Source organism: Chrysemys picta, chromosome 3, assembly GCF_011386835.1.
Source record: "Chrysemys picta bellii isolate R12L10 chromosome 3, ASM1138683v2, whole genome shotgun sequence".
NCBI lineage: Eukaryota > Metazoa > Chordata > Testudines > Emydidae > Chrysemys > Chrysemys picta.
In genome coordinates, this window is record NC_088793.1 from 35,627,304 (window position 1) to 35,648,759 (window position 21,456).

Here is a 21,456-nt window from a genome sequence, read left to right on the forward strand (position 1 = left end):
TGGCTCACAACGATACATAAACTTCATACAGTAAGATCTCCCCAGAGATATTGCAGGAAATTGCCTTATCTCTCATATTCCCTCTCTCCAGTGCTGGCAAGGAGCTGCTGAATCATAGTGCAAACACCTAGTTCACAGTGCTGCTTCTCAATCTCACTCCTGCCTGCAGTACCATCACACAAAAGTGGAGGTTCACACCACATGGAATGGGGGTCCATGTCAAGGAGCAGGAGTGAGAGGGCATCCAAGAAGCATTTTTTCTTCCTTGATTTCCTGGAAGAGTCTTCAAGCTCCACCTGCTCAGTGAAGGCTTTATGACTCTGTAAGGTCTGGAAAAAAGGATGGTGCCTCAGACAAAGGTGTTGACAGCACCTACTCCAATGGGAGGCAGGAGAACAACAGAGGAGGATTCCCAGCCTGTAGGATGATGAGAGGTGGGGAGGGGACTGAACAAAGTCCTGACTCCAGATTGGTTACTACTTCCTGATCGATAGATCAGAGGAGACACACACCCGTGAAAACCACACCATGGGGAAATGTTTTGAACACACAAATTACATTTGTCATTCCCAGCACGTGCTGGCACAAACTGCTGCTGGGACAATGGTCGCCAGCAAGTTGCAAGGACAACCGCCAAATGTTCTAAACCTACAGAAAAGAAACACAAATCAAGCAAAATGCTGAGCAAAACATACAAGTCCTGTATCATGCCATGAAGCTCACCACACTTGCGCCTTGGCCGAGCATGAGTGAGAGCGTGTACCAAATCTAGGGGTGCTGAGAGTCCCATTGCAGGCTCTGTAGGGTTTTACCCAGGAATTGAGAACAAGAGCAACCTAGCCAGTCAGCTGTCACTACAAGATAGCGAGGGAGAGGCAGGCTTGAGAATAGCCAAGTCCCAGACCATTCATGGCTTTAACGATCGTGACCAACATCTTGAATTGGTACAGGAAGTGAACAGGGAACCAGGGATGAAGCCTGAGCACAGGTGTTACGTACACACAGTGACCTGCCCTATTCAGGTGGGCAGCTGCATTCTCTACCTGTGGAAATTGCTAACTGGTCTTCTAATGCTGCCTTAAACAGGGCTCAAGAATCACTCCCTCGCTCCTGGAAGAGCAGCAGTCATGGTGCAACTGACAGAGGCCTCCTAAAATAGCCAACCAGAATCAACCAACCCTCAAGCCCCTGGAACAGCAGCAACAGTGGGGGTCAGGGGGACCTGAGGTGGCTGAATGTGTCATTGGCATCAATGGAACAACAGATGGAACAGATGGATGGGCAAGCAGAGCTGCAGATGATGCCAGGAGCCTGGTTGTCCCTCTGTGCTTGCTCCACCTGCTCCCTCATGGTGGTGGTGGGGCAGCCAAGCCACCAACGGAGCCACCACCATCCATCTCTGTATCAAGCACAGTGTCTTAAAAGAAAAGAATTGGAATGGCTGCTGAGGACAATCGCTTAAAAAAAACAAACAGGAGAAAATGGCCTCTTGACTGGAGATGAGGTTATATTCCTCTTGTTACGCATCAAGTAGCTGTGTGCTGCTGCCACTGGGCAAGTTACAGTACTGTACCTTGTTTCTCCTGGGAGGAAGGTGATTGGCATATTCTCTTGACAGCCTTGTCCTGGATGCCAATTGGATTTACAAGATGAGCAGAACTCTATGTCACAAGCTTTGCATTGGACCAGCTGGGGATTTTGAGGCCCTGATTCTTGTAGTTGGCAAACTGCCTGGCAGGCAGAAGATGGACACCAAGTCCGACATGGATCCAAAAGCACTTCTGCAAAAGAGTATAAAATAACCAGAATCAATGACAGCTACAGAATTGTCTTTTAATTATATACGGCTTAAGAATGCTCACATGCTCAGATTGCTCATCAGACCAGCTGTTTTCAAAAGAGGCCTCCAGTTTTGTTTGCCCAGTCTGGCACACTTATGGCCTGATTTGCAGATGTATTCAGCAGCAGATATCTAAAATTAGAGACCACTTTTGCAAATGTGGGCCTACCTTCCTAACACTGCACTTCTGGAGATTGCCCGAACTAATTGCTTTTACATTGTTCACAGAATCACAGAACCATAGAGAACACAAGGGTCATGTAGTCTAACCTCCGTGCCAAGATGCAGGATTTGTTGGGTCTAAACCATTCAATAAAATGGCTATCCAGCCTTGTGAAAACCTCCAGAGAAGGAGCTTCTACAACCTCCCAAGGCAGTCTGTTCCATTGTCCTACTGTTCTTACAGTTAGGAAGTTTTTCCTGAGATTTAATCTAAATCTGCTATGCTGTAGTTTAAATCCATTGCCTCAAAATAAATCAATTTTTCTCCAATCTTTTTTATGGCAGCCTTTCAAGTATTTGAAGACCGCTATCATGTCTCCACTTAATCTCTTATTTTCCAAACTAAACATACCCCCAGTTCATTCAGACTTTGCTTATATGGCTTGCATTCCATCCCTTTGATCATCTTTGTTGTTTGCCTCTGGATCCTTTCCAGTTTCTCTACATCCTTTCTATACAGTAGTGACCAAAACTGGACACAGTACTCCAGCTGAGGCCTAACCCGCGCTGGGTGGAATGGTGCTATCACCTCCCATGACTTACATGCTATGCCTCTGTTAATGCAACCAAAAATTGGATTTGCCTTTTTTGCCACAGCATCGCACTGACGACTCATGTTGAGGTTGTGATCCACCACAACTCCCAGATCCTTGTCAGAAGTGCGGCTGCCAAGCTAGTTATTTCCCATTCTGTATTTGTGCATTTGTTTTTCTTCTCTAAGTGTAGTACCTTACCTTTGTCTTTGTTGAATTTCATATATAGCCCAGTTCTCCAGTTTCTCAAGATCCCTTTGAATTTTAGCTCTACCCTTCAAAGTGTTTGCAAACGCTTTGTGTCATCTGCAAATTTGATCAGTATGCTCTCTATACCCATCTACAGGTAATTAATAAAGATGTGAAATAAGAGTGGCCCTGTAACCGATCCTTGTGAAACCCCACTTGAGACCTCTTCCAATCTGACATAATTCCATTAATAGTTATTATTTGTTTGCAGTTGTTTAACCAATTATGTATCCACTTAATGGCAGTTCTACCAAGCCTGCATTTCTCCAGCTTACTTATCAGAACGTCAGGTGGGACCATGTCAAAACCCTTGCTAAAGTCCAGGTACATTATATCCATTGCATGCCCCCTATCCACCAAACCAGATACCTTGTAAAAGAAGGAAATCAAGTTGGTTTGGCATGATTTGTTGTTATAAATCCATGCTGGCTGCTAGTGATTACTCCTTCATCCACCAGGTATTTGCAAATTGAATATTCTATACATTGTTCTAATACCTTCCCAGGTACCAAGGTCAGGCTGACTGGTCTATAGGTCCCCAATGCCTCCCTTTCCCCTTTTTTAAAGATGGGCACTACATTAGCCCTTCTCCAGGCTTCTGGAACTCTTCCTGTCATCCATGAGTTTGCAATTATTATTGCCAGTGGCTCGGAGATTTCTTCAGCTAATTCTGTCAGCACTCTGAGGTGAATAGCATCAGGCTCTGCTGATTTGAATTCTGACCAATCTGAATGATGATCTCTGACGTGTTCTTTACTTACCCTGATCTGCATCCCTTCCCGTTTATTGTCTGTAATAACTTTGTTAGTCAAAGTTAGTGTTCACTTTTAACATATGGATTAAAACGCTCTCTGAGAAGGGGAGGGGCTATTTTAAATTTTATTGAACAAAATTATACTTATACAGTTAACAGAGCTTATTTCAGATTTTGTAGGCATGTGAAGTTCTCACCCAGCTCAACAGAAGTGTTTGTACAGCGTCCAGCCCAAGGGGGCCCCATTTAAAGTTGATTGGTAGGCACTGCCATAATAAAGATGACAAATTAATAAAAAAATAAAAATAATACAAAAGAACATTATCTAGTTTTCCTGGAGGCTGGTTTACTGGTAATTCAGGGCCTGATCCAAAGCCCATTGAAGTCAGTGGAAATAGTCCCATTGAATTCAATGGGTTTTGGATCAGTCGCTAAAAGAACCATAACCAAACATAATCCTCATTCTAAGTTCTCTCCCCTAGTGTTAGCGGTTCTCAAGATATTCCACCCAGACTCAAGTTCCCTTTGCCTCCTAGAAAGCCACATAAATCCCTCATATTCAGATTAGAATCAACAAGATGCACCTATCACTATGCCTCACCAATAATTACCCCAGACCTGAAGAAAGTTCTGTGTAGCTTGAAAGCATCTCTCTTCCACCAACCGAATTTGGTCCAAAAAAAGATATTACCTCACCCACCCTGTCTCTCTGCTCCCCTGGGACTCAACACAGCTATAATACTGCAAACACTAATTATCTTGCAGGATTCCAGCATCCAAACTTAGACTGGCTCCATAGAGGACCCCAGCATTTCTATACAGAGTCCTAGGTACTGCCATCCTACCATTAGTGCTATATAAAGCATACAAGTGCATGATGCCCAGAGAATTCCCCCTTTCAGTAACATATTAATACAATATGCAGCAGTTTTCTGTCTGCAATTCAGTTTCCATCACATGGTACATGGCAACATGCACGCACTAGCAGGACCTGATAAAGGAAGAAACAATTTGAGCTTTCTTCCACTCACAAATCATATAAGGCTCCAACACTACTGTATAAACACACACAGGACCACAGTCTCATCTCTGTGACATGGATCAATCTGGGGGTAACACTATTCCCATAGATTTGGAAGCCAGCCATTGGTCTGGAGTAAAGGCTGATATTTCATACTGTACCTCTTTCAAACTGTAGCTTCTTGTACCTTTGCATGATTTCTGATGCAACCATACACTCAATCTGTTAAAATAAAAAAGGAGAAATTACAAATTAGAACAGCAATAATCCAAGGCATTCCAAATGAATGGAGACCCAGCATTTAACCTTTATAAATGATTAAATCATATGCTGACAATAAACAACAGCTATAATATGCCCTGAGCAAGACACGTCTGAATATACTGAAAGAACCAACGTGCAGTAAAAATATACCTCATTTTCTTGTAGATGACCTCGTTTTGGGCAGGAAGCATCAGGGCAACTAATTGCTGTTTCTAGACCTTCTTTGATCAAAAGTTCCACATACTGTTTCAGGCACTGTAAAAGAGGAGGGTGTAACTATTCTTCCAAATATAAATTATTCTGCATATCATTCATGCTTTGACTAGCTCATCTGAAGATTTAAAATCACTTTACAGAGGTGGGTAAATATTATCTCCTTTTCACAACTGGGGAAATAGACAAACACATTCAGAGACTTTCCAAAGTTATACACTAAACTAAATAAGTGGCAGGAACTAAATCTCCTGAAATACATTTCCATGCTCTATTCATTAGACAGCTCTGCCTCAATTACAAATTACACAGTAAATAAGAGGCAAGTAAAATGGAATGTTAGGAAAATAAAAGATAAAATTAGATTAACCAGTCTTCATAAATCCCTCAGATTTATATCACCGGAAACCATAACAGCTTACCAAGCAGTAGCTACCCATTAACAGTCATCTGTCAAGTACAACAGAATGGGAAAGGTTATTTGGCTTGTTTCCCATTACACAGAAAATAACTAACTGAACTTCTTGGTGAGGATATATTTCATTCTCAGTGTGAAGGAAGAATGCACAAATGAGGACTCAAAAAAGAATAGCTATTTCCATATGAATGTCCTGCACAATAAAACAATTATAAATTAATAAATAATAAAGCTGCATATATATAGTAATCTTCATCCCAAAGGATCCCACTGAGCTTTAGAGAAAGCAGAATTGAAATTATGGTCTCTAAAAGGGTGGTATATGGCAAAACACACAACTGGAGGGAGAAAGGGGTGGTTTGGGCAAAGGGCAAACCTCTTCGCTTATGAAAAGAGCCACACAGGGATCAGATTAAGCCAATACCATGTGATGTACTGGCTTCTCTTTTTGGCCCTTAGCCAGTCTTATTTCGCCTCAGCTGCCATCTTGCCCTGGCTCTCTCCTCAGTTCCCCTCTTACCAGCTGCCACCTTCTTGATTTATGATGTCAGAACCATAGGCCAGTGGTAGAAATTTTTGAAACCTGGCTGTGTTTAATTTTTGAGTTAAAGGCTTGATCCAGATCCAGCCCCCTCCCCAACCTCACCCTCACACTGTGCCATGTGGAAGAGAGGGCTACCACCACATCAATCTTCCCACAATCTGCCTTGGAACAGGGAACGGCCGAGTCAACCCTGCTGGAATATAAACCACTGATTCCAGAGAGCCTAGGTAAAGCTCAAACTACTAAAACCCCCCCCCCCCAGTTCTAGGCAATGGAAACAAAATACCAACATTACAATTAGCACTTTAGTCCTGCCATCTTCCAACTGATAGAAGCACCCTAAGCATCAACATATGACATCTCACTTTTACTTATTTACTTCACCTCAAATCAGGGAGTATTTTCAGTGCAGTGGTAAGTATCTGAGAAGCTGGAGGTAATCAGCTAAACCAACCAACCTAGTGCCAGAAATAACATGAGTCATGTAGACTCGTGTTATGCTTAGAAATACATTACCAACTCAAACCTCCCTCTCTGCTCTACAGGGGAGAATCACAAGTAAATAAATAAATAAAACTTTAAAGAACTCTCAATTGGCTTTCAACTGAAATAATGAGTGTGAACAATTTCTCCAGTCTTAATCAGACCATCATATGTAATGCACCCAGTAACTGCAGAGATCCACATTTATATTCTGCTCCTTCAGTCTTCCCTATGTACACTGTGCATTCTTTAAGCCTGCCTGCATGGCTCCTTTGTGAGGATTTGTTCTTAATCCCACACTGATATTTTGACTTCCTCCTCTTGCATCTTGACTGTGGCAAAATCCTCGCTTTCTCCCAACATCATCATTTCAACTACTGCAGAGTGTTACTCCATTGGTGGCAATATAGCTCTTTATATCCCAACAAAGTCTTCTGTCAGATTCCCCATTATGAGGTGTGTTGTGTTTTTTTTTTTCCCAGAAGAAACAATATCTCAGCTTCTTGGAGAAAAATAGAAAGAAACTGAATAGCTGATACTTTTAAAAGTTACTGTTTCCACAGCAACGGTAACTCTGCATCTTTGCAGACAGTTTATTAAGGCCCATCTCCTTGCCTTTGTCAGAACAAAAGCAACAAAGAGAGGGATTCACCTCAGGAGATGCTTGGCTCCTGGAATGTTTCTACAGTCTCCTGCTCTGCTGGGGTTGGGGCTGCTGGGAGCACGGCTGGCAACTACCACAGACAGCTGAAATCTGTGAGACCAGGGCCCTGGGCTGTGGATCTCAGCACCACCAGTGGCAGGGGCATCAGTCCTACCACGGTGCCATTGCTGGCTCTTCCCATCCCCCCCATCTGTAAATGGCGAGCGTAGACTCCGATGAAACAGCATATATATTTAATGACAACACTTAGCACTTAAAAGAACACTTTTCGAGCTCAGTGCGCTTTACCATCATTAATGATTAATTTGGCAATTCTCTTCACCACCCTGTTTGGGACCTTTGCCAAAGCCAGTCAAACATAGTTTCCCTTTTCTAACATCTTCTAGGGAAGGGAGTAGCTCATCCGTGCCTTGTCCAATACTCAGGGCCTTCTCTATCCACTAACTGATCATTGAGCTTCCCATACGCTTAATACCAGCCAAGCCAAAATGTGCTTCTCCTGCTACATCTGCTTAGGAATCCAGCTGCTGCCTTGAAGCCAGTAAGTGTCAGGCAGAATCTGTCCCAGGTCCTGTCCCATAGGGGTTTTATTTCAGGCGAGGCTCTTGCTGTCTGTTCAAAATTCCCTTTCCCATAAAACAGGGGCTCCTGGGGCTGAAGAAGAAGCAGTGTGAGCTCCCTCCTCTTGGGTGGATCTCTCCTCCCCCCACTGCCTGGAAGTGAATGCATGAGGTGCCACCAGCATTAGAAAACCAAAACTGGTAACACGGTTAGAAATTCCCCATTGCATCAGCACATCACTATGTCCACACAGGGAATGAAACACAAAACAGATTATGTGCCCAGTTCACAATCCAGAGCTCAGTAATTAACGTTGATGTTATCCCTTTTAAACCATCCCAGTAAAATTATTGTAGGATTTTCCTCCTGTTATACCTTTTGTAAGATTGCCCCTTTGTTCTTCTAGGAATAAAGTGATTAAAAAAACAAACCCATCCATGAATTGCTATTTGAGTGCAATCACTGAAAATGACCTGTAAAATGATCAGTGTAACAAATCTCCTAGGAGGGAAGGGGAATTGAGATTAGCTGCCTACTGGCTGGAATGGGTGAGAGAAAGTAACAAAGGCATCAGCCTGCTATATGCAGGCTCTTGTGAATAACCAATATGTTAAGCAGCATTTTTATTTCCCTTGTAACTGGACTAAGAAGAATCATCTGTATCTAAAAAAAAAAAACCAATTTCCACTGAATTTACTTGGTCATGTGTCCTTATTAACAATACTTAAAACTTGTAAATAAACAAACAAAATTTAAACATGTCATTGAGGCTGCGTTAAACTTGGCAACTGTGAATTGATTATACAAACATTAATTCTTTAGTCTCCATTGATCAGTATCTGAGGAGATGGAAGTCCTGCTCAGAGAAGTTCTTCATAATTCAAGATACCTTTGTTTCTCAGCAAGGGAGAGTAAAGCAGCCAGAGTGTACTGGCCAGTTTCCCCCAGCTCCTGACCTCCACATTCCCCTGCACATGTGCACACACTACCATTTTCCCTGCCTTTTCCACTCCCTTCTGTCCTCACTTTCCTCCTCCCAACACAATTTTCCAATCCACCCATACGAGCGAGACATTGAAGGCTGTTCAAGTAATGACAAATAATAAATCCTCTGGTCCCAATCCCTTTCCAACCTAGGTTTTCCAACATGGAGGAAATCTCATTCACAGGTTCTTTGAATTTTTCTCACATATCTGGCTTCAAGTCATCAAAAAACTTCTGAGTCACAATGTCGCTGTTGTGCTTGGTGGAGCACTGCTGACATGATTTTTTTTTGAAGAAGCTCCCTTAGTTCAGCCATTCACATGGTTGCAGGATGCAGAGGGAGCGGTCTCCTCTGTTTTCACAGTTGCTGGGGGCACTGCTCTCATCACTGCCCGGTGTCTGCTGGCCACCTGGATGGTCTACCTGATTCTGGGGATAAACTGAGGGGCTTTTCAGAATGGCGGGGGGGCGGGCAGTTTTATCCTCAAGGGCAGCTGAGCTGCACATTTGCAAACCAACTTGTCCTAACGTTACTTAAAAGCAGCTTTCAGCATATTAATAGAATGCATGCCCTTCAAAAGGTGCTTCACATTGGCCTCCAGCTCCAGTGAAGTGCACTGTAAAACTGTCAGACATGCCCTGGTAGCTCCCAAATAGTTGAAACAAAAGGATCACTGCATTCTTAGGTCAGTTTGGACAGATTTAGTACAATATGGTACAGTGCAATGTACACAAAGAAATTAACATAAAAATAGCCCGAGTGAGTTTTGAAAGACTGACTCTTACCAGAGCCTTATTGAAGTGGGGTGATCTTTGGGGTAAACTTATGTGTATAGGTTCTTTTATTGTTTTAATATGTTTTCTCGGTAATGCATTCAGCATACAAATAAATGTGCTTGCTTAAGAAAAACTGTGTAACCTTATAACCGTGGGCAATTAAACTGTTTATAACCTCTGAGGAGAAAACAAAGCAGAGCTATTTAGACAGTCTGACTTGCTGGGGAACTCACAATGTGGCCAGGGAACTATGCAGCCCGGAAAAACGCTGGTTGCATGTCTCTGCCCAAGAGAGGTGATGGCTGAGGAGCCCGGAGCCTAGAATGGGTGCCCTGGCTGGACCACAGGGGAGAAATACAAGCACAGTTGCCCTTAACTTTGATAGCAAGTAAATAATTTAATTTATTTTCCACAATTTTAAATATATATGTGATGGGGTGTGTACTCCCACACAGGCCTGAAGAGGTCAGTGTGGGCCTGAGGGGCCAGTTAGGGAACCTGGCTGCACTTGGATGGAAAGCCAGGCCTAACTGAACAAGAAGCCCAGATGGGCAGGAGTAGGCTGGATTATAAAGCCAGGAAGTTTGCAGCAGAAAGAGGCTGCAGGGAGAGAGTCTGGGAGCAGAGAGAAGGGGAGGAGAAAGCCCAAGCGGGAGAATAAGCCCTGGGGTTCTAGCCCTGGAAGAATGGTCAACCACAGAGGAGTTGTTGGAGAAAGGAAGCTGAAGAAGCCCAGGAAAACACCAGCAAGGGATAGGACGGTGCAGACCTGGGCTGCTTTTTATAGGATCCCTGCTGGGCTGGAACCCAGCGTAGAGGATGGGTCTGGGGTTCCCCTACCAGCCACTGGAAGTGGCACAGGCTCACTGAAGATGCTAACCAGATAGCTGGTCTGGAAAGACTTGGTTACCCCAGAAGGGGACAACTATACAGTGACCTGGCTGGAGGGCCAAGTCACGAAGAGGAAGGCCTCAGTTGAGAAGAAAGAGATGGGTCACAGCTCAAGTAATTGAGGGAGGAGAGCACCAGATAAGGCAAGAGCTGATCCCCACAGCAGCCACAAGAAGGCACCACCTGCTGAGTGAACGCTGTCACACATATACTTAAAGTTACAGAGATACTTAACTGCTTTCCTGAATCAGGGCCTATGCAAAGTAGAAATTAGTGAGCCTATACTAACATGGACAAGGTAAGAAGAACCAAAGCCGAAACAGGAAGGAAAGTTCAGACAAGACACTGAGAAATGTTTTAAGTAAAGGTGATTAATCACTCAAACTGATTGTCAAGTGATGCACATTCTTTATTATCTGGAGTCTTTAAATCAAGATTGGATATCTTTCTAAAAATATATATGCTCTAATTCAATCAGAGCTTGTTGGGCTAGATGCAGGAATTACTAGTTGACATTTTAAGTTCTATGTTAGGAAGGAGGTCAAACCAGATAACCATAATAGTCCCTTTTGGCCTTAAACTTTGTAAAAGAATGAAATTTGTGAGGTCCTGCGTCTCAGAGCAGTTTACATTTGGTTTGTTATAGCTCCCAATCTACATTCTGAGCCATGTGTAACTCTTCTGGTAAAAGGATACTAGACAGCTGCTCAAATGCTACAGTGATGGGTTTAGACAGACAGAGATGAGAAATGGAAGTAACAGATACACAATGTTATTTTTTTTTTTGCAATAGTTACATTTTACAAAATTGTGTGGTTTTACTATGAAAGATGATCTTCTGCTTTACAAAACTATCATTCTATGTATTTTTGTTGCATATCCTCACATGTAAAATAAGAGAAAAATAATTTGGGGAGAAGAAATTCCTTTCTAAGGAATACTCAGCAATGCTGTAGTTATGCCCTTGCTGCTACACATAGTGAGATATCCTATGCAACATTAATCATCATATCAGACTGACAATTTCAATTTCGCAGCCAGTTTAGCAGATGAAGTGGTTAAACTGGTAGACAGTTTTACCTACCTCCCAGTGTCTGGCTTTTGACTATACAGCAGAGCTGGGACATGGTATGCAATGTATTCCTAAAGCAAAATACAAGGAAAATACAAAAAGGTAGCTTTGTTTGCTGTTTTTAAGCTTCTTTCCTGTCTAATAGCCTGTGTGGCTCTACTGTGTAAAAGGCTGGCAGCAAAGCTACCAGCATGACCGCTGCTCTGTAATCCCTGAAAGAGAAGGTGCTTAATAACCTTGAGAAACTCCAGTATACACCCTTCCCCCATCACTGCTTCTCCAGTGTGCAAGATGCTCTGTGGCATCTACAAATCTAGTTACATTTCTTCTTAGCACCACACTATTCCTACTTGGCTGACAAGCAATTTACTATGCACATTTAATCATGGAGAGATTTGTAAAAGGCAACTGAAGTGACTGTGGGAGGGATTCTGCCTTAAAACAGCAGTGATTGACCATATGTCTACTAACAAGTCAAGTAATATATTACTGCATCCATTCCCATAGATCACCTAGATACTATGGTGACAGATGTGTGCTAGACAGATCTTTATCCCAGTTATTCCTTTTTTTAAATGATCATTTTTATAGACCTGTTCTTTGAGACAGAACTCTATATTAAGGCTAAAGTGGGCGAGGTCGGAAACCATGACACCCCTCTAGTGTGCATGTGGCTGTCTGCAAGGTCTTCTCCATCCATCTTTTGTTGGATCCAACACAAAGCTGGTGGGATGGTACGGACTCCAGCATATGGCGCAAATGGCAAAGCTACCTGAGCTGACGTTGAGTCACTTGGGAAGACATTGGAGGCTAGTTGTTCCAGTGCCTGACATCCTCATTTATAACATGATGACACCACCATTTGCCTTCAATATATCATTTCTGTTTCACATTGAAAGCATCCAGCACTGTCTCTCTGTGGAGGCCCTGGTTTCAGAGCAACACAAAAGGACAGAAGCCACTGCTGTTTGATAGGTACACATCTTAGTCTGAGTTGATATGTGGCATTGAGATCACAGAAGACACCATCAAGGAACATGCATAACACCCATAGGTCTTCCTGATTCCATGTTTCATGTCAGCAAGGCAACCTCCCTCCTGGGTGACAATGGAGCCACAATATGCAAATGAGTGGACAAATTATGCTGGCTGGCATAAACCAGCACTACAGGTCCCTCAGTACTGAGTGGTCTGCTTAGAGGAGGGGCTCCAGTGGAGGAAGATACCCACAATTCCAACATCAAAAACCCAATATGGTCCAAAAAGTAGGCGGCACCAACCAGGGAGCAGATGTGGTCACAGCTCTTCGGGACACATTGATTCAGTGGATCCACTGCGCAGCTTTAGCCAGCAGGACTTGTATGAAACCTTGGCTATAACTTAACACTACTCCTCAACTAGTGGAATCAAGGGAAGGGAAGTAGCAACCAGACCTCCAGTTGTGCAAATTCACTAATTAAAAAAAAAAAAAAAAAAAAAAAAAAACAGTGTAGGGGCAGAGCTACCAATATAGTCCATGGACTGTACTAAAGTACTGCCCAAGCTCTTCCATTATCCAGGGGTTTTTCGAAATAGTCATAAACCCCACTAGTCATGTGTAAAGCACTTCCAAATTCACAGCCATGAAAAACGCATCATGGACCACGAAATCTGGTCTCCCCCCAGTGAAATCTGATCTTTTGTGTGCTTTTACCCTACACCATACAGATTTCACAGTGGAGACCAGTGTTTTTCAAATTGGGGGTACTGACCCAAAAGGGAGTTGCAGGGGGGTCGCGGTATTGCCACCCTTCTGCGCTGCCTTCAGAGCTGGGTGGCTGGAGAATGGCGGCTGCTGGCCAGGTGCCCAGGTCTGAAGGCAGTGTCCCACCAGCAACAGTGCAGAAGTAAGGGTGGCAATACCATACCATGCCACCCTTACTTTTGCGCTGCTGCCTTCAGAGCTGGGCGGCCGGAGAATGGTGACTGCTGACTGAGGGCCCAGCTCTGCAGGCAGCAGCACAGAAGTAAAGGTAGCAATACCATACCATGCCTTGCTTCCTTACTGCTGCTGGCGGCGGCTCTGCCTTTAGAGCTGGGCTTTTGGCCAGTAGCCGCCACTCTCCAGCTGCCCAGCTCTGAAGACAGCACTGCTGCCAGCTGCAGCGCAGAAGTAAGGGTAGCAGTACCGCAACCCCCCCTACAATAACGTTGCAACCCCCCCCCAACTCCTTTTTGGTTGAGGACCCCTACAATTACAATACTGTGACATTTCAGATTTCAGTAGCTGAAATCATGAAATTTACTATTTTTAAAATCCTATGACTGTGAAATTGACCAAAATGGACCGTGAATTTGGTGGGGCCCTAGTCATGTGCCTGTTCCTTTTCCCACTGATGCAGCAAACACCCCCAGGGAATATCTGTGCGCGCTATCCAGAGAATAACAGTGTTCCTCTGTGCTGTGCCTTGCTGCAACCTATTACCCTGAGCAGAACAACTGCATTAAGGGATTTCTGCACTAGTTTGGGCAGAGGGAGGTGGCCCTAAAACCATGGCTGTCAAAGTCATGTACAATCCTTCTTGCTCCATCATCAAGGATGGGGTTGTGCAGAGACAGATTTCTCTAAAGAGAAGCCCTGTTGGCTTCTACAGCATTAGACATGTACTAGAGCTGAAGCTAAAAATCCTTTGAGACATTATAACTGATTGCTGTGGAAATCATTAGCATGCCAGTTTAGGACCAACAAGCAGGAAATAAATGAGCTCAAAAACAAAAGCCTGTTTCCAGTCAAATATCTCAAGTAAGAAGAGGAAGGGAAACACCGCCCTTGGAAGGTCTAACTGATCTATATGTAAGACTACCACTCTCAGGATTCACCTTTATTGTAATGCTTGTAAGAAATCAGCCAGTTTATAATGGCTGGAGGAGCAGATGGGGATATTTGGCATTTTATGTACTTATAATTATCAGGACAGAAGTTGCAAGTGAATCTACATATACAAAAATTCTACATATTTGATTTTCACCCATCACCCCCACCCTCGTAAATCACTTGTTTTCTCAGAAGATGAGCACAGAGACCATATTTCTTTGGGTGTCTGCACTGTGCACAGTACCATGGGGCCAAGGGCCTAACCATAATAATGGAAAATAGATAATATTCCGGCACATACTCTGAAGCAGTTCTAAATAGAGTGCTCTACAGCATTCCCCATAAGGTATTATTGGGACACCGTGGATAGTCCGTCCACACAGTCAGTGGTGCATTACAACCTACCTGACCAGGTTCCACCAACATTTTGGGCCTTGGTATCTAGGCACCTTGTCTTTGTACAGAAGGACAACATACAACAGCTGGGAGCTGTGTGATGTGTTTCTTTCTGGTCACACTATGTGTGATTGGAGAGAAAGTACTATGAACCAGGGTGCCTATCCTCTATGCTCATGCTCTGGCAACAAATAACTGAACTGGGCCCTGTGCTGTCATGCTCTCATTGCTGTGTCCCATTTCCAAATGCGAATTCCAGACATATTCACCTACATTTTCAAATTAATTTCAGGAACCCTCCCCACTCCCAACCCCAATTTCCACCCAGCCCTTCCCCCACCCCCATTGTTAACCCTACTGCTCCCTCCACCCCACCAACAACTCCACTACAAGTCCCACTAACACCGCCACTGACAGCCCCTTTCCCCCCACACTGATACCCCATTCAGTCTCCCCCCACCCAGTGCCTTGTACTCCAAAGGACACACAGCGAGGTGAGCAGAATTGCAACTCACTCCTCCCCGCCAAGGCTATAATAAGCTCAGCCATAGGTGGTGTTTGGGGCGGTAGGGCCGCAATTATACCCAAGGAAAGGGGAAAAGATGTGCGCTCTCAGTACGGTGTTTGAGGTAGAATAGAAAAGCATGGGCCCACTCCCTCCCCAATCCCTCTGCTGCTGCATCCAAAAGCCTGGGGAGAACAGGGCATGGACTCCCCGTCCTCCCATACAACTGATACTCAACCCCTTCCCCCCGCTGCACTGAGTCCCAGGGTGAGTCAGACTTTTTACCCTCCCTGCTACAGCCAAGGCCTTGGGGAGAATGACCCCCATCCCTGACTTACTGACCAGCCCCAGTTCACTCACCTTGTGCTGCCTAGGCTCTCACACACCACTGCATCCCCACACTTCAAATCTATCCCCCCACCCTGCCATTGGCCGGCAAGCCCCACACTCCCACTGGCAAAAGCAAAAGCTGAGCAGAAGTCAACTACATTACTCACAATCTTGTGTGTCGCACAAACACGCCTCAGTCTCTCTCACTGGCTTGCATGTGTGGATGACACGTATGGTTTTGGGTAGTGTAGTTTTTATGTGGGAGATAGCATTATTAAATCAGGAGTCAGGAAACTGAAGTCTCCCTGACATTCTGGGAGACTTGGTCAGGCTGGTCCCAGGTCCCCATGAATCGTGCTCTAGCCCTCTTCTGAAAATTGTTGTCAGTCAGAATTATGACATGAGACTGCCACAAACTCATTAACAACACTGCTCAGTACTGTGAATCACCAGCAACAGTATTTCAAAGCCAGAATCCAAGGCCACTGTAGCAATTCATCAGCTGCTCTTATATTTACTTTTTCAGCACTTCTATTTTAAAAGAAGGGAAGAAAACTGCAACTTTTCCAAAGCAATAGTAAATAAAAGGGTTTGAGGCTTTTGTTGAAGAAAATATATATAATAGTTCAAGATGATGGCTAACAATTTATTTTGATTCATATAAACTACATTTAAAAACTTTAAAATAAACGTTTTAGTCTGTTTTCAACAACCCCATATGTAGGAAGGAATTCTAAAACCCTTGTTATACAAACAGAATACATATTCCCTTATGATGCAGTTTGAGGAAGATTTCTTGAGACAGAATAGGATGAATGCTCTAGGTGTTGGAGAAATGTATAGCTGCAGGAAATGACTGGCCTTCACTTTACATATTCCAACCCACTAGTTTTCATGACATCCAAATGATGAAGATAAGTATTAACCTCATTTTGCAACATGATAGCAAAGAATGAGGTGAACTGACTGGACCAAGGCCTGACAGCAAGTCAGGAGTCCACGATTCCCAGCTGCAAATTCATTCCTCTAGGATTAGGCTACTTCATTATTTTTTATTAATTATTATTATTATTATTGTGGTAGCACCTCAGAGCCCCCGTCATGGATCAGGAACTGATTGTGCTAGACACTATACAAACATAACTCCACTGCTACAAGTCTGCTTTATTCACCTTGCCTAAAGAGTGTTCGTATTTGTTTAGTGAAAGGGCTCGATGCATTACAATGGAATGGTGAAGAGCAATTCTGAGTTAATACAAACAAAAGGTTTGTTCAAAAAGGTCCAATGACTGTGAGTAGCAAGTTCTGGTATTTTGCCAAGAGCTAGTGGGGATGGGGAAACAACATGCCTGTTAAAAAGTTACTAATTCTTGTGAATATTCACAAGGAAAAATCTTTTAAAAAACCCCATACTTTAAAATGATCAGGATAGCTCCTTTCTGTGGAGGGGACGAAGAGCCCTGCTTTAGAACAGTGCTGTCTCACAGCAGGGAGATGTCTCCCGAAGGCAGGTTTCCCCCGGCAACCAGAGATAAACCAGTGCCTAACTGGGAAGGAAGCCAACCTTACCTGGTCACTCCACACTGTTCTTTGTTCAGTCTGCATTGGGGGGGGGGGGGGGGAAGAGAGGAGGAGAGCTGTAGCCTTGGAATGAGGGAGAACAAGATAATTAAGTCTCTCTTGCTTGTCTCCCAACTCAAGACCTAAGCAGTTCTGAGTGCTCTGTTCCAATCATGATGGTAGAGGAAAGTGACCACTGACAGCTAACAGAAGATCAAGAAAGCTAGGTATAGGAAGGAAAGGGAGACCCTACCGTTACAAGGTAAGTATCTTAAGTTGCAACAACAAAAAGGAGCCTAAATAAAGCAATGACCTGAATTACTCAGGCTGCTGGTGGAATCAGGAAAGCCAAAAGGGAGGCAGATTGTACTCTTGGTGAAAGGGGCTCAGTAATAGCTGGTGGAGACTATCCACACGTAGGCCAGAGCGAAAGACTGTTTCATATGGTTCTATCTAATCGACTGAGAAATCAACAAAGAAAGAAAGAGTCTAAGATTCCTAAAAGATTAGTGAGATCTGCAGGATGAGGGCTGTGGTCGGCATCTGCATTCCTCAGGCCCAAAGGAGCTGTCCACAAGGGTGAAGCTCAGTGCAGAAGGCAGAACTTTCTGGGATGTTGTCCAAGGCTGTAGAACAAACTCTTGCAGGGTCTAAGCACCCCCTCAAACCTCACCATTTTCTGTTGCAAATGCCACACATGCTTCTTTGACCTCGTCTGTGCAGCTATAAAAAGATAGCACAGTGTACAAAAGATGGATTTCATTTAAAAAAAAGTTCCCCAAACATTTGCCCCATGGGGAGACAAAGGAAGAAAACTAACATCTGTGACTTGTGGTTCTATGTCACAAAAGACTCCTCTAGAAGACACACAGGGGGAGGGGGAGAGAGATGGCTCAGTGGTTTGAGCATTGGCCTCCTAAACCCAGGGGGTTGTGAGTTCAAACCTTGAGGGGGGCATTTAGGGATTTGGGGCAAAAATCTGTCTGGGGATTGGTCCTGCTTTGAGCAGGGGGTTGGACTAGATGGCCTCCTGAGGTCCCTTCCAATCCTGACATTCTATGATTCTAAGAACAGAAAAGTTTTAAACAATGAGAAAACCAATGTGAGCTTTGCCCAAGGGTTTGTCTTGAGTATGAAAGGTGTTATTCAGAACACACTAGCTAGCACATTCTAAACCTTGAGCATAGAGGAGGCAATTGTATCTTAGCATGTGCTAAGCTGGTTGAGTTGAAGCCTAGCCCCCCCCAGGGATGTTAGCTTTACCAGTTGATAGGTTCTAAAATTACAACTGGCCTTGGCTACATTATGGGTGAATCCTGGACCCACTGAAGTCTATGGGAGTTTTGCCTTTTACTTCAATGGGGCCAATATTTCAGTCCTGAGGTTTAGAACCTGCTAGCCAACCCATTCTGTTATCCAGTCAAGCCAAAGCCTGACGAAGGACTAAGTAATGACTGAAGGGTTTTGGCCCAACAATCAAATCAAACAAAAGATTTGCATGCAAATATTCTTAGAGCAAAAATTTGAGGCCCTTGACGCACTTTGATCCCAAACAAAGTAGGATTATGGTGCTCATAAGAACAGTGTTTAGGTGCTAGTTTTAAAAGAAAAATGTATGGATTTATTCTCCCAGTGATAGGTGACTATTAATTGAGCCACCACACCCCCAAAAATAGGATTGTACATTGCAGTGAAGACTTAGCACTGTATGAGTGATCTGCTGTTCGCTAACTTTCACTGGTGAAAGTGATTAATAAAAAAAAGACAGTACAATGACTTTAAAAATCTGCAGTTTGAATACAGATGCCAACATAAATGCAATTTAACTTTAAAAGTGATAATAGCTTAGACATAGTTTGGCTTCCAGGAGGACAAAGATAATAGCTTTTCTTGTGATCAACACTCAAAAAGGATATTAACAGCAGGTACTGTAGTTTATTTTCCTCACGTTCCCTAGATTTTTGCAACTGTAGCACACAACACAGCAGCTGAAATATTCCCAATGGATTTCACTGTGTACACAACATTTAGAGAGAGAGCTCACAGTCATTGTATGTGCATTAACAATCACACTGATAAAACCCATAATGGAATACTGTAAAAGCAATCACAATTGGCTAAATATACTATGATGGGAAATTGTAGTGTCTTTGCCACTCCTCTGCTGATAAGGCATAATTGGCTCCATTCAATTCATTGGCAAGTCAGCCAGTATGCAAAAGGAAACAATACCCGCATTCTATCTTTCCAAATAGCAATGTTGTGGTATTGTGTTAATGTGGGGAGGAGATAATCCTTCATGAGATTCTGACACTAGCACTTCTGGGGTCATACAGAGGGCAAAGATTCCTCAACGCTATAATATTTCTGTCTGTGCAAATCTGTACATTGATCCAAGTTCTGCATCCATTCTGATGGTACCGCACTGAAAGACTGCTTTCAGAGTAAAATATTCTTGCTCTCTCTCTATATATATATAGTAGGCTAGAAAGTGACTCTAGAACTAACACAGAGAAAATCATCACAAAAATACCATTCACATTTTTAACCAATGTGCTATAATATTTTTTTCATTCTTATTCTGTATTTCCGTCATAGCACTTGAACAAAAACTTTGCATGCACTGGTCTGTCAAGAGCTTAAACACATATTGAGTTAAACATTTTGCTGGTGTATTTTAACTGACACTGGAGGATTTGTACAATGGATTAGCTGGTCCACTGTATTTAGGGCCTAATCCAAAGACCGATGAAGTCAATGGAAGCCTTTCCACTGATTTCAATAGGTTTAGGATTTGGCCCTTGGTAAAATCAATTGCAGTCTTCAATGTAATTTATTAAACTGTAAACACTTCAAGGCAGGGACTGAGGCTTTGTGTTTCAGGCATTCATGAATTCTCGGTTGAATTCCCAGCTTTGCCCCAGACTTCCTGTCTAACCCTCGGGGAAGTCAGGCTACCTCAATTCCCCATCACTACAAGGGGGATAATATTATTTCCCTATATCACAGGGAGATTGCAAGAATAAATGCATTCATGTTTCTGAGGTCCTCAAACACTACTGCTTTGAGGGCCATGTAAGTATCGAGAAAGATAGACTGTTTAGGTTTTTCTGTAATGCACCGTGTTGAGCAGACTATTGAGGAAAAACAAATACTAATTCTAAAAACTGATTAATGTACCTGATTGAATTGGAGACACTAAGTTAATGTCTCCATGTTAAGTTTACTTAAACTGTTCCTAGGGCACAGTTTATCAACACTTCCTAATGATTCATCTAGAAATAGAAAGCAATAATGATATTCTACCAGGAAGAATGGAAAAAGTGAGCAACGCTAGGGATCGTGTCAGGGAAACATACCTGGTGTGGCAGTTCTCCTCTGGGCTACCATTTGGAAGTTACAGTGAAATGAAACTAAAATATCCAACAGCTGATTTAGGGAATAAAGATGTGCAAAACCTAGCTGTGAATATAAAAACTATGCTATGGGCAACACAGACTGGTTTTGCATGAAATTATTTCATACCCTTTTGCCTGCTTGACCAATCACTCCCTAAACAAAGGCATAATGAAGCAATTCTTATTTTTAACTGAATGGGCATGGTATCTGTCCCAGGTGTCTCACTCTTTTTTTTTCCCCAATTCGAAATCATGGAATTATGATATTAAGGAGGACTTGAAGAAGTGACATCAAGGATAGAAAATGCATCCACAGCATTCACTAAACTCAACATCATATGGAAATAAAAGATTCACAGCACCAGAACAAAACTGAAATTTTTCAGCTCAAACATAATCTCAGTGCTAGTATACAACTACAAGAGCTACCAAAATGGTAGACAGAAAACTGGAAGCGTTTGAAAATAAGTGCCTATTAAAGATTTTAGGCATTGGCTAGAAAGACCTCATCATCAACGAAGAGATCCAAGAATCACCAAGCAGCGGCTCGTCTCCACCAGAATCACAAGGAAGCGCTGGACATGTTTGGGGCATGTACTCCACATGCCAACGCACAGACACTCACATGAAGTCATCAAATGGAAACGAACTAGTGTGAAGAAACGAGGGCACCCAAGAGGAAACTTCAAGAAGAACCCTTAATAGGGACAGCAGAAACAGTTGATCTTAACAAAATAGAGCATGTAGAAGCAGCAGCAAATGAGAGGAATGGAAGAGACTAGTTTCCACTCCTTGAGCCAACACTGGAGCAGGAAGGCTGTAATAATAAATAGTAAGTGACTTTAATGAACAGGGTGTTTTGATGATATGTTATTTTTAGAATGTTCAATGTAAAAAAAAAAAAATCAATGCGGCTGTTTATA

General features: G+C 43.1%; 1 protein-coding gene across 3 annotated transcripts in view; it reads right to left on the minus strand.

Moving 5' to 3' along the window:
- RNF144A (ring finger protein 144A) overlaps positions 1 to 21,456 on the minus strand; it is a 102,964-nt gene that overhangs the window by 10,610 nt on the left and 70,898 nt on the right. For all 3 annotated transcript variants that reach the window (XM_005287760.5, XM_005287761.5, XM_065587719.1), the window contains exons 3-5: positions 5,034 to 5,138; positions 4,781 to 4,841; positions 1,574 to 1,781 (exon numbers count right to left, since the gene is read on the minus strand). In XM_005287760.5, coding sequence (XP_005287817.1) covers positions 1,574 to 1,781; positions 4,781 to 4,841; positions 5,034 to 5,138 — 374 coding nt within the window. The remainder of the gene's footprint in view (positions 1 to 1,573; positions 1,782 to 4,780; positions 4,842 to 5,033; positions 5,139 to 21,456) is intronic.